Here is a 12,953-nt window from a genome sequence, read left to right as displayed (position 1 = left end):
GGTCTGCATCGTCCCCACCGAGCAACCGGGCACACGTACGGCAGGCTGGGCTATCGAGGAATGAAATCCTGCTACTGAATCAATAATAAGGAAAATAACTATTTCCAGTATTTTAATGTCTGCATTATCAAGCAAAGCGGTATTATTTGAACAAGCATTTAGAAGAACTTTGTTTCAGGTGAGCCTTAAAGTTATAAACAGCTTGGAGAAAGATAACTGAATTTCTCCTGCTGTGCAACACTCCAGAACAAACTTAAATCCTCATCATTTTAAAGAACTTGCATATAAAATAACCCTTTCAACTTGTGGACAAATTTACCTTCATATTTGTCAGTGAGGCTATGCAGGTGTGACATCAATATGATGTCATGCCAGCAGAGATTATGTCAAAGGAGTCTGTAAACCCTAAAACCCCTGTTAGCCCCTACCTGTTACTTTAATCTGAAAAGCTTCTCCCTGTGTCTGCAAGAAGGAGCTGGTCATTCTTAACACAGATGAGTTGCTTTGAAGCAAATTCAAAGAGTTTTGCTGGAAACCAGTCAGGCCACAGGCTAGAGGGAGGGTTGTAGACTGGAAAATCAGACAGAAAACACATGGCAGTAGAGGCTTTTTACTGTTCTTTCTGTTGTGATTTATCAGGAGCAGGGTGACAGTTTGGTGTCCTTCATTGTAACCCCTCCCAATCCAGGCACCCCATTGTCTCAGTCCTCACTAGTATTTTCTAAGCATCCACTTGACAAAATATCCCTCTGAGGCCATATGGCTTTGTGGATATTTATTTTTGTGCAGTATTTCTGACAAATCTGGTGCTCTCACCTTGTTTTGGAATGTGTTATCCAAATACCAGTTATAATATATGGCCTGGGAGTCCTCCTGTGCAGAGACACTCAAAACAACTTCATCACTAACATTCACTGGCTTGCAGTTTGCCTCACACCTGTAAGGAAGTAAGATGGGAGTTACACATAGTATGAGATGTCTAGGACAAATTTCATACATATCTTTTGGCATTTATTCCTGTAGTTTCAATGAGGGTGACACATTGAAATCTCCAACACTAGAAGGATGCAGTGGGGTCAAAAACCCTAAGTAGTTTTCAGAAGAATGTGTTTCAGTTTGTAAAAGGATTGTGTTCAGAAACATGGACTGAAAAATGCAGCAAGACTTCTTTGGTCAGTAATTTTTATAATGGTAAGATGTAAACTGATTTTTAACAATAAGTTTTCTTTACTGTGAGGGTGTTGAGGCCCTGGCACAGGTTGCCCAGAGAAGCTGTGGATGCCCCATCCCTGGAAGTGTTCAAGGCCAGGCTGGATGGAGCTCTGAGTAACTTGATCTAGTGGAAGGTGTTCTTCCCATGACAGAGGGGTGGAACAATATGATCTTTAAAGTCCCTTCCAACCCAAACCATTCTGTGATTCTAGGACTATATGATTCTAAAAGTACAATACTACTTTATTATCATTATTACTGGAAACAGTGGCCTTGCACTCTGCTTGTGCAATAATAATATTAACCTGTGAATACCAGGGTTTAAAACCAGACCTGATTTCCAGTTGCAGTTCTTGTTTTTTTGCAGTCACATAGAGACATTGCTCATCCTGCCTCTCTTCACTGCCATGGTTTTGGACAGTAATCCTGACAGTCACTGCTGATTTCGGAGGAGGAAGGCAGGAAGGTGGGATTTGCACCTCACTTTGGTTGATTAGGATTATCTGTTGCTTCACACATTCATTCCAGGCAGGCCAGCAAGCTCCTGCAGAAACATTTCCTTTATAGTTAGGACAGCATCTTATAAAGGACTTTCCTGCCATAAGTTTCAAAGAGCTTTATAGACAAGTTTTTTTTAACACAATTTAAAGAGTTGGTAATCTGGATTAGAGTACAAGCTTTTCCAAAGTCATGTATCAGGTCAGGGATAATTATGGGGCTAGAACACAGATGGCCTGAATCCCAATCCTGTTTTCAGCCAGAAATGTGTTTGCATCATTTTTAATGTTAATTATTGCTGTTTTATTGAGACACATGTACTTTGCAAATGCCTGTGTAAATCACTTGGGATTAGTCCTTGGCTATGAGAGTGAAGCTTAGGACAGGTAGATCTTGAAAAACTGAAACCTTTGGGAGAAGACATAATGGAGTACTATGCCATATTATATACATATTTATTTTGGTCCAAAAACTAGAGTAGAATAGAAGGACATTCTTCATGTACACTGAGTGGCAAACTTTAAAGCCAGAAAATCCTTAAATTAGATTTTCAACACTGGATCTGACACAACAGTGAGTTTGTCACTCATCAAGTACAAGTTGGTGAAAAAGGTTGGGAAATGCACAAACCACAGGTCCAGAGAAAACTGGAATTGTTGCTGTCTGGCCAGCCAAGTGTAACAGTTGTGAAAGGATCCACATGGCGACTTGGTTTAATATATATTTTGTGATCCTAAATAAGAAGTAAATATCAGTTAGAACACAAGCATGTAGAAAAACATGCATATGTTGCTTCTTTTTAATGCGACTCGGTTTAATATATATTTTGTGATCCTAAATAAGAAGTAAATGTATCAGTTAGAACACAAGCATGTAGAAACACATACATATGTTGCTTCTTTTTAACGAAAAAGATCTGTAAGTTTAGACCCCAAATCACTGGATGCAGATCTGTAGTTTTAATGATCTTTCTCTTAGCAGAGGTAGTGTGGAAGTAGAAGCTATGGGAATAGAAGAAGATGGGACAGAAAAATTGTGTGGCAAAATTCTCCCAAATGCAGAATTGGTTTAGGAGTGCAGCTCCCATTTTCAAAACTAGGCACTTAGGAAATTAATTCCTATTAAACCTTCACATCTGGACCAAGACTTCCAGCCCTTGAGCAACCACTTGTCTTCTGGTGCATTCCTTTTTTATCTTAATTGGATACTTTGCAGCTATAAACAAAGAGGAGAAGGGGTAGCTGAGTTTGTCTGTGTACCAAACTGCGATCAACTTGGGTTTGGATTAGATTTATATTCCTCTGATGCAATATATTTTTACAGGCAATCTGTAAAGCATGATGGCTTCTTGAGAAACAGTATATCTCCCATAGCAGATGTCTGTCTGCTAGTATTATAGTTAAAAACTAGACTTTTAATATGATAAAACATTCTATCTGGCATTTTTATTATTTAAATTTGGACAGCTGCTAGCAATTGGTGTATCATTAACTTCTTAGTTTGCCAAAAACTGGAAGATTTTTCATTGCAAAATAATTTAAACACTCCAATACAGAAGCAGAAAACACTTGGGAACCATATAAAATATATTAAACTCTACTTGAAGGATCACTTTCCAGAGAGAGGTTTACATTAGTCAAGTAGATGAATTAAAAAGTAATCTAAACACATTTTAACTTCCAAAACTGAATTGTTGTGATAAGTTCATTTTCTTTAATCTTTTTTATGAATTGTAGATGGAATGCCTGTAAACAGATTTGTCTCCAAGACTTGTGGTATAGATTTTGTGTTAAGCCATATGGGGAACAGAACATCTAGTTCATAATTTACTATGCTACAAATATTTCTTTTCCCTGTCTCATACAGCACTTTCACTGGTAAGAAAAATCTCTAAGCAATTTCAAAGAAAGATCCTTAAATAACACTTACATTTTTCTTTCGGGTATTTGTTTTGTAGCTGCCTTCTTCCTTATCAAAATCTGTTTAATGCAAAAAAGACAAAATATTTTAGGGTTACCTGTAAAGCTTTCAGACATCCTCAGTGAATATGACTTAAATCCACAGGATTTCACTTCTGACAATGTGAAAGATGGGGCTGTAAGAATCAGACTCCAGAGCTGTGACAAACAGCACAGTCAAATAGGTAAAATGGTAACAACAAGCTCATCACAGACTACAAAGGAGATTATCCTGATTCTTCAAACATAATGGTATAAATCAAAATATATTCACAGAAGGTGATGGAGTTTCACTGATGTGCAGAGGAAAATTGATGGAAAGCACTGGAAAACTTTCAGTACAATTAGTGCTAAGGTTATTTTATTGCTGGTATAATCTGCTCTTGTAAATGCAAGGATGAGCCATCTAGAAGCCATTAGTGACAGCAATTTATGAGACGGCTGTGATGGAAATATTTTCTGGTTTCAAAGCTATGTCCCAAGCCATAAACTTCACTCATTATTTCTAGCACAAACAGCAAATGTGCAATGTGTTACATATACAGAGTGATGCTAATTTATGACTACATCAAAGTCAGGGAATCTGCCTTCATTGGGAAGAAGCCTCCACAAAAGTTTTCAGCACTGTTGCTGGAAGGAAAGCAATTACTACATGCAAACCATAAACACTCCATGAAATGCTCTGATTGCAAAAAGACACTTACATGGTGAAAACCAGCACTGTCAGATTAATGTAATTACCTTTTTTATGGGAGCTGTTTGCCAACACAGTGATGAATCCAAGATCCAGACTCATGTTTGAGAAGTCATTCATGGCCACCACTTTCACTACAAAAGTACCTAGAGAAGACAAAGGGCCAGTTAAGAGTAGCCATGGGCCCAGTCCAACAGGTTTGAGGTATAATATCCAATTTGTAAAGAAAACCCCCTTCTTTTCTGTTAAGAGTTTTCAGGGGGGTTTCTGATGGGTGTCCACTGCTGAAAGGCTTTTCCTGGAATGTTTTTCCCCTTTATATCAACTTTTGATAACTCAACTGCCCTTTTCCTAGCCCTTGTCATGCAATTATTTGTCAGCTGACTATGATATCACACAGGAAACTAGAGGTGTACAAACACTGGAGGCAAATGAATTTAGGCATCTTGAGACAGCAGTTATCTTGTTTGAAAATTTCTGCCTATGGGGAAGGGATGTTCAAATGGGTACAGAGAGAACAAATAAAACTTTAGTATTGAATAATTTAAAAACATGAAATGAAATCATAATTAGCTTCTACTGTTCCCACTTTGGCATGGGGTTGGAATAGCTCATTAGAGGTGAAAACTTTTTTATCTTCTGCCACTGTTAATCTAAAGCGCAATCTGCCTAATTCCACATTTTAAAGCCTTTGACTATGTAATAATGAAAGAATAATATTACTAAAATGTTTATTCATAATTAACTCCAACAAAAGTTATGTGTTGGAAACGGACATGCAGAAAAACTCCCCTTTTCTTTATCATCTCTACTAAGAACTCCTCAGATTATGAATTACTTCAGTGTAAAATGCAGAGCAGTCTAAACTTGAAACACAATGAACAAACAGGAGGAAAACACTTTGCTATTCAAGAAAATCTCCTCATTTGTACTTCAATCAGATGGTGCCATGAAAAAATAAACCCTATGTCTCTTTACTGTGTCTCTTCCACTGCAAGAATCAGCTGAAGCCTTGCTCTGAGTCTGTGGAGCAGAGCCATTTGTCAGCTCCAATTTTTCAGCTCACTTATACAGGACTGTGCTGTTCATCCTGCTCTGCAGACTAAGTTTGAACAGTCAGAAAAGCTGCCAAATTCAGCTGTGCATTACTGTCCCCTAGGCCAGGATGCTGTGACTCTATGTGAGCTGTGATGTCCTGGAAGACAGGAGGTGTCGGTGTGCTGTACCTTCCCAGGGCACGGGAACGCCGTATGTCCGCGGCTCCCCACGAGGGCTGTCTGCTCGGTGGCACTGTGTTTGGTTGGATCCAATCACCTCAAACATCAGCTTCTCTGGGGCACCACGGGACACAGAGACATTCACCTCCAAGTCCTCCCCCAGCTGCAGAGTGCGGGAAGCTACTGCAGCCTGAATTCCAGATACTGGCTCAATTAAATGCACAGCAATAGTCCCAGAGATCTCCGGTGCCATCGTGCTCCTGGATGCTCGGATTTCCAGCTGATGCATCCCTGGGCCTATCAGCTCTTGAGAGGCCCTGCTGAGTGTCATGTTATGGGGGACAAGACCTTCCTTTGCACTGGATTCACTCAGTGTCATGTTATCTGCTAACACACTGTAGGTTACTCCATTGCCTGCAAAAACACAGATGAAAATTTCTCACAGCTTGTGCAATAGGCCAACAAGTTCCAGCTGCTTTGTGCAGCATTCCAGTGTTTATACAGGAGTCACAAGAACACTGCAGCAATGCAGTCATTTTTAATAAAGTCACTTAAGGTGACTTAATGCAAATCTATCGTGTGTTTTCTGCTGGGAATGTTTTAAGAAGACAATTCAAACATACACTACTGATTTTTAATTTTGTTCAGCACATATGTGGCTTCCAGGAACTTGAAGTGAGAAAGAAAAGTACACTAGCAAATGTGTCCAGCTTAGAGTGGAATCCTCTTACTCTAATCAGAGGAGCATTTCCATAAATTCCTAACTTCAAACACAGAAATATTCTGACTGGCATCATGTAGATTTTTATGACTAAAGTTATGCTTGTGCTGTCAGCTTTTTTAGTAGGAAAAAAGGGTTTATGTCTCCTCCGAGGGAACTGAGAGAATAAAATTGCAGGAATACAACACGGAAAGCATTGACTAAGAATTATAATTTTGCATAATGACAATCCTGCTTCTATCCTAAGGATGGCAATGATATTTATCCATCCCTTTAAATCATGCAGAGAAATGATCCTCACCTCCACTGAGCTGAACTTGGATCCACAGCTCCTCCCCATAGAGCGTCTGGCAGTGGGAGCTGTTCCCTGTTCCATACTGGCTGTAGCACCCAGTAATGCTGAGCTGGTCCTCCTGATCCTGAACTGTCACCTGCCTCTGTGCCATCACGTGCCACTCGCTGGTGGTGCACTCCACAAAAACAGTAAACTCCCCAGGAGAGGAGTACCTGTATGTGAGGTTGCTGACCAGTCTAGAACAGAAACAGAACTTGTTGTGGAAGACCTTCACCTTACATGATAACACATCCCCAAATTTCATTCATTCAAATGTCATTCCTACTACTAAGACCACATCTGATCTTTAAATCCAGCAGAAAAATGTTTGATCTATTAAAGACAGGATTATTATTCAATTAAAATAAAAGAAAAACTACAGGTTTGTTATTAGAAAAACCCCACTTTTTAAACCTAAGGAAATAATATTTGCTTGTAGTTTGGCAATTACTGACATGTCTTCAGTAATTTTGAGTCTTAAGATATGGAATAAATAGTCTTAGAAATAGGAAACACTTGTTATAATAGAAGGAAGATTGTGGTTGGCAGCTTAATATAAAATTTTGTATTGATTTCAGAACAGGTTTTTGCAGAATCCAAATCTCTCGTACGTATGTTCTATTATTGAGCTATCTAGTTTTTAACATCTCATTTGTGAGACTTGGCACATTCAATAAAGTGTAGGCAATGAAATGTGCTGTTTGTCTGAAGAGAAATGAAGGCTGTATCTTACGTTAGAGGGTAGTAAGGATCAATGGTGTGACCATCTCCAGTGCTAATGGTGCAGGAAAGGTTCCCAGAATATGGTGAGAGAAGCCAGATCAAAGTGACTGTGATATTTTCAAAGACAAAACATGTGTCTTTCATAATCAGCTGCAGACCTGCAAAGCAGAATCACAATTCAGTCCCAGTGTTTGTCTACTTTCCTTACAAAATTCAATTTATTTTCAGGCATTGAGAGCCAGCATGCTCCAAACCACAGCTGGTACTGCTGCTAATTTGTGTGCATTAGTGGTGTGACAGGGAGCTGATTCTTTTCCATGACTAGTAATCAAAATTCTTGTTGGAACATAATTTCATCTAAATATGTTTTATGTGTCTGAGTTTCTGGGCTTTGTGTTCTGCCCAGAACCCTCAGTTAGGACAGGGAATCTACATTTTTGTGGCTATTTTCAGTGATCACCACTATTCCAGTTTCTTCCCTGAGGATGGTACAGTGATTTTTAAGATAAATACGAATGGTCTCAGTGTTACAGCACAGAACATGACAGGTTTCTAGTGCAGACATCCCCCTCCCTCTTACCTTCCTTGCAGTGGTATTGAATAGACAAATAGCTTCCCAAAGCTGGACAAGGATCTCCAAAGAAAGTGCCATCTGCTGTCACCTGGCAGGCCTGCAGCCCGTGACACTGGCCTGGAAAGGGAGCATTTCAGATCACCAAGTGGCTTTTGCCTTTACTGCCACAACAGCTCAGATGAAAGATGATTGAGAAACAAAAAGGGCAGGAGGAGCAGTATCATGTCTCTGATTTCTAGACAAATTTCCACATCACTTTGACTTGAGTGTGTTGCATGTTGTGTGGCATTTCTTAGCACCACTTCACTTTATTGGAACAAAGCGGAATTTAAAAAGGTAGTTAAAAAAAAAAAAAAAAAAAAAAAAAAGGAAGCTTCTGTGTTTTGTTTCATTTTGGCTGGAAGCCCTACGAATCTCCCTGGGAACAGGCCATAGTCACTGTTTAGTATCCAAGCCCTTGGCTCCAGCAGGGTGGGTGCCTGACCCGTGGAAGGCAGCAGCAGGTCCCTCATGCCCTCATGGGTGTCAGCCTTTTCACCCCTCCTGCTTTAGAGTTAGGTTTGTTTGGATGCGTTGCCTTCCGTCTCTGTCAAACCTTGAGTATCCCACTGAATCTGTCAACGAATCACTGTGCTCACATATTTTCTTCCTACACTAAGAGGAACCAGCCACACCCTTGTCAGGCGCACCCCTTGCTCTTCATTTGCTCCTCCCCTCCTGTGAATCTGCCCTTAGCAAAAACCTCTCCTTTAGCTCCTCCTCTCCTTCTCTGAATCTTTGCTCTTCACAGGGCCCTTCCTTTTGCTCCTCCTCTCCTTCTCTAAATCTTTGCTTCTGGCAAAGCCCCTCCTTTCCTTCCAGCCTCCTGTAGCAGCCTCCTCCCTGTCAGAAGTTCTCTGTGATTCCCTTCATTTTAGGAACAATCCACTTTCCCATTTGCAAACTCTGCTGGGAAAAAATGTAAATTATTTGAGGCACAAGGAACTTTGGTACATGCTCTGTGTTTCTGACAAGCAATGCTGTGAGACACCACCTGCTACTTCATCCTTGACGCTGAGCCAGCTGCAGCCTTCATCCCTTTCAAACTGCAGAGTCTCTGACACACAGTAGTGAGGGGTCTTCCGCCCATAGAAGCTCTCTTCAATTTGAATCACTTCTCCTGATCCACACTGTACAGTGGCATTGGAATTATCACAAGCGATGCTCTGGCCAAATTCTAATAGGAGAAAAATACCCAAATATTACCTTTTTGAATTTCTGAAAAATCCTGATACAATTCTAGTCCATGTTCCTTTTTTTTTTTGTTTGTATTTCTTCCCTTTTCTCTCTTTTAAGCGAAACAATTAAGAAAATTTAACAAAATTACAAAATAGTCAAAGTTAACAGATTTATGTTTTTACTGCCTTAAAATATTGAGGACATTTTCAATAAGCAACAATATTTTAATTATAAAAATAGATAGTATTTTGTGAAAAACTCTTAGCATTTGTTTGACCTGAAATACTGGAGGGTTTAAAGTTGCTCCTTACTTCCGACAGAGAAGTATGGATTGCATAATATTGAGGTAATTGCTTTGGATAATAGTTTGCATATTAAGTATGGGAGCTGATCCCATTTCTGCTACAGAGACTCCTTTGTTCCTGTGTGATATTTGACTGACTTCATTCAGCAGGACTGCTCAGATGGGTAAGGTCATAGCTCTAAATACATACACCTCATTCTTTGATTAATCTGGGACAGTTAATTATCTTTCAGAATTCTTAGTATCGTGTAGTAATCAGGATCCTTAATACCCTGAAGAGGAGGATGTGAATAACTGCTCTCATATGGGAGTGTTGCGAAAGGATGTTTTTGTTTCAGCTGTTCCAGGTTTAACTACATTGTCCTCCCGGTGTTGTTTGGATCATTCCCCTCAAGTCCCTTGATTAGCAGTGCCAGTGTGTGCACACTGCAATAATTGTGTGCTATTGTTATTTAAAGGCTAAAGCTAAGCCTGGCTGTAACTATAGCAACATGATCAGTTTGCAGATTAGAGCTCTCTAAATAAGCTTGAAAAATAACTTGCTGGTAAATTCTAGTATGGACCATTATCTCATGCCTTTTTTTTTGTTCTCTATGTGCAGGTTTTCACAGTATTTGCTGTCTCAGCAACTTTTACATGGAAAGATGGACAAAACTTGGTCTGTATTTCTAGGTACATATATATTTACTATAATAAACTGCTAACCTACAGAACACCAAATGGTAGAATTGCCTTGATCTGGTCTTGGTTTCCTGGGTAGTGGAATGATGAATGTAGTGTAGGATATTGTTGCTCTTTGAATTTAATGGGCTCTCAGTCAGATCCTATGGTAACAGATGATAGTTTCCTTACAAACAGACAGTTGTCTACTGTGGTTGTAATGGAAAAATAATTTTAGTCTGTTTTTGCAAGAAAAATAAGCTTAAGGGATTGTGCTGTCTGCCAGTTTCCTCTCCCCCAGTCATTTTTAATGTTAGTCATCTTCAGTGAAATTTGACATATAGATATAAACCTCCAACACCCTAAAATGTCATGAAATGCAATATCTAGGGAGAGGAGAAAGAGCTATATCAATGCCATGGACATGGAATTAAAGTGGCCAGCACATACAGCTGGAGCTCTGGAGCAGCTGCAGGGGAGGGAGCTGAGGCAGTGAAAAGTACTTGCAGAAGTGGGACCTGCTGGGGTATGGGAGTGAACTGGGAGTGCTGAGGAGAGAAGGGAGGGGATGTGGAACAGAAAATCTGGATAGCAAACAAAACTTCATTAGCTTTGCTTATTGCAGAACAACTTATTATTTATGTCAGTAGTAGTAGACTGCTGGACAGGGCAGTAGCAGTTCTAGGGCTTGTGGAAACCTTGGAAACCTTTTTATATTAGTGAGCCCACAGCCAGACTGTCCTTGCAGTGCTTGTGACCCCAGTTCTAGCTGCAGTTTAAAGTATTCTTGTGCAAAGTGGGAAGAACACAAATTCCCCTCATATCCATGTGTTGAAAGGGATGATATTGCCAGCATTCCTTTCCAGAACTGCTTGTTCCAAGTCACAATTTGAGTGACACAATGTCTGTGGATTTTCTGTCTGAGCACAGGAAGTACAGGTTCCTGTCTGCTTCCTTAACCTGGGAAAACCTTGAACTTCACATGGTGGAGGGGTCTCAGAAGAAACAAGAAAAACTTGCTCTCACTTTTGCTCTATCCAGGCTGCAAGGAGTGGTGCCTCTGGAAGCCTGCCTGTATTTTTTCTTCAGTTGCATATGGAAATTATCTGGCACACATTAATGAGTGTTTTTATGGTACAGCCATACAGGTCCTACCTAGCCCAGGTATTATGGTGTTGTGGGAGTTTAGTCTTGCAGCCATGCTTTAACATAGCCAGCTTATGTCCACTGAAGATGTGGACAGCTACACATTATATTCAGTCTCAGATCTGTTTCTATTTTATCAACCCTCTGCTGGAACCCTGGCCCGTAATGTCTGGTTGCTGAGCACTTACATCTCCTGGTGATTTGTGGGTTCTTCCTTTTTTGGATCAGATCTTTATCAGCACACTGGAAAAAGAGCACCTGCTGGGTGCTCTCTTTGCCTGGTCATATTTAGTAAGATTCATGAAGTTATTTCCCAGCTACCTTGAAAATAACAAGGCAATTTATGCCCCATTGTGATCACAGCACACTTCACTGTTCCAGCTGTTGTGTAGCTTACCAAACTCGCAAATGAAGTCAAATTCCTGACTGCAATTTTCAGTCACACCCCACTGATACTTGGCATTCTTCAGGATGTACCCACACATGGATGAGAAGCGAGATGGCTGATCCTTGTACCAGTTACTGTAGATTATATTTGAAGTGTCCAGCCAAGTTATTGACCCTGTGAACAGAGAAATTGTGTCATGACTATTTATTTTCCAAGTAATACAATTAGAGTCAGAGCCTGCAGAGCAGGGCTGTAGCCCTTTTCCTACGAAGCAGAGATGGTTTAGTCTGGGTAAGGATCTTCAATTGCATTTTATATTGAACCTGATGCAATCATGAAAAGAGACACTGCCACTTGTGCTCCCAGCCTCAAGGTTTCACCATTTCCCTTGCATCAGACCTTGCAGCACTTCCTAGTGGGATGAATTGGCTCCCACTGGAGACCTAACCCAGCACATTTGTTTCACTGGGTCAGCAAGCTGTTCTCATTCACCATGTGTTCACACAACCACAAAATCCAATGGAAAGGGTGGTAACATGCAACAAGGAAGTGAAGCAGGCAATTAAACATCTTAATAGAAATCTGAAGATGCAGCAACAAAAGAGGCTTTTCAGCAGATATCTACAAAGGGACTTACTGCATTTTCTACCATGTTGAGAAAGCATCATGAGCTGATACAATTTTTAAAATGTGATTTTAAAACCACTTACCATCAGTAGTTTCATTCAGCAAGGAGTTTGAGCTCAGTCCTATCCACCATTCCTGATCCTCAGCAATATGTTTTTGCAAGAACTCTTGAGTTTCCTCATTTTGAATAAAGACAAGATGCCCTCCTCCTCTCTCACACCAGCTCTGGGCCCCTGTGAAGGTTTGCTGGAGTCTAACAAACTCATAGCATGAATGGTTGAAAGCTTGCTGGTACTTTGAACAAGGTATTCCTTCATCAGTTGCTTCCTCCACAGCCAAACACACAGCAAGAGAAATCAGAACTGTGACCCAGAGCCACATTCTCAGCTCAGTGCTGTGCATCCCACTGGTCTTGCTTACCAGAACACCACTCTTTTTGCTGCCTTCTTCAAAAGCTTGAGACGTCATCCTTGTCATGTCATCAGCATTCTCCTTCCTCTTTGCTGCTTGCCACAGCAGCAGCAATAGAGCACAGAACAATATATAATTGTGATTGTTCCTGAGGGGTGTTGTGCTGATGCTAAGTCCCTGCACTGACCCTTGTGAGCTCTATTGTACAACTGTCACATCCTATGTGAGATCAGTTTGAGGAGAAGACATTAAATCATTGCTTTCCTTG

At 40.4% G+C, this 12,953-nt stretch overlaps 1 protein-coding gene across 1 annotated transcript in view; it reads right to left on the bottom strand.

Moving 5' to 3' along the window:
* Positions 1-12,742, bottom strand: part of PKD1L2 (polycystin 1 like 2) — a 36,296-nt gene extending 23,554 nt beyond the window's left edge. The window contains exons 1-13 of the mRNA XM_039721537.1: positions 12,358-12,742; positions 11,657-11,821; positions 8,965-9,147; positions 7,938-8,048; positions 7,368-7,515; positions 6,602-6,831; positions 5,589-5,993; positions 4,410-4,508; positions 3,640-3,689; positions 2,341-2,443; positions 1,546-1,756; positions 817-937; positions 429-570 (exon numbers count right to left, since the gene is read on the bottom strand). Coding sequence (XP_039577471.1) covers positions 429-570; positions 817-937; positions 1,546-1,756; positions 2,341-2,443; positions 3,640-3,689; positions 4,410-4,508; positions 5,589-5,993; positions 6,602-6,831; positions 7,368-7,515; positions 7,938-8,048; positions 8,965-9,147; positions 11,657-11,821; positions 12,358-12,742 — 2,353 coding nt within the window. The remainder of the gene's footprint in view (positions 1-428; positions 571-816; positions 938-1,545; positions 1,757-2,340; positions 2,444-3,639; positions 3,690-4,409; positions 4,509-5,588; positions 5,994-6,601; positions 6,832-7,367; positions 7,516-7,937; positions 8,049-8,964; positions 9,148-11,656; positions 11,822-12,357) is intronic.
* Positions 12,743-12,953: the final 211 nt, after the last annotated feature.

This window comes from Passer montanus, unplaced genomic scaffold (genome assembly GCF_014805655.1).
Source record: "Passer montanus isolate IOZ18808 unplaced genomic scaffold, ASM1480565v1 scaffold45, whole genome shotgun sequence".
In the NCBI taxonomy this organism is placed as follows: Eukaryota; Metazoa; Chordata; class Aves; order Passeriformes; family Passeridae; genus Passer; species Passer montanus.
The sequence above is the reverse complement of the archived record's forward strand: the minus strand, read 5'-3'. Positions and strand labels throughout refer to the sequence as shown.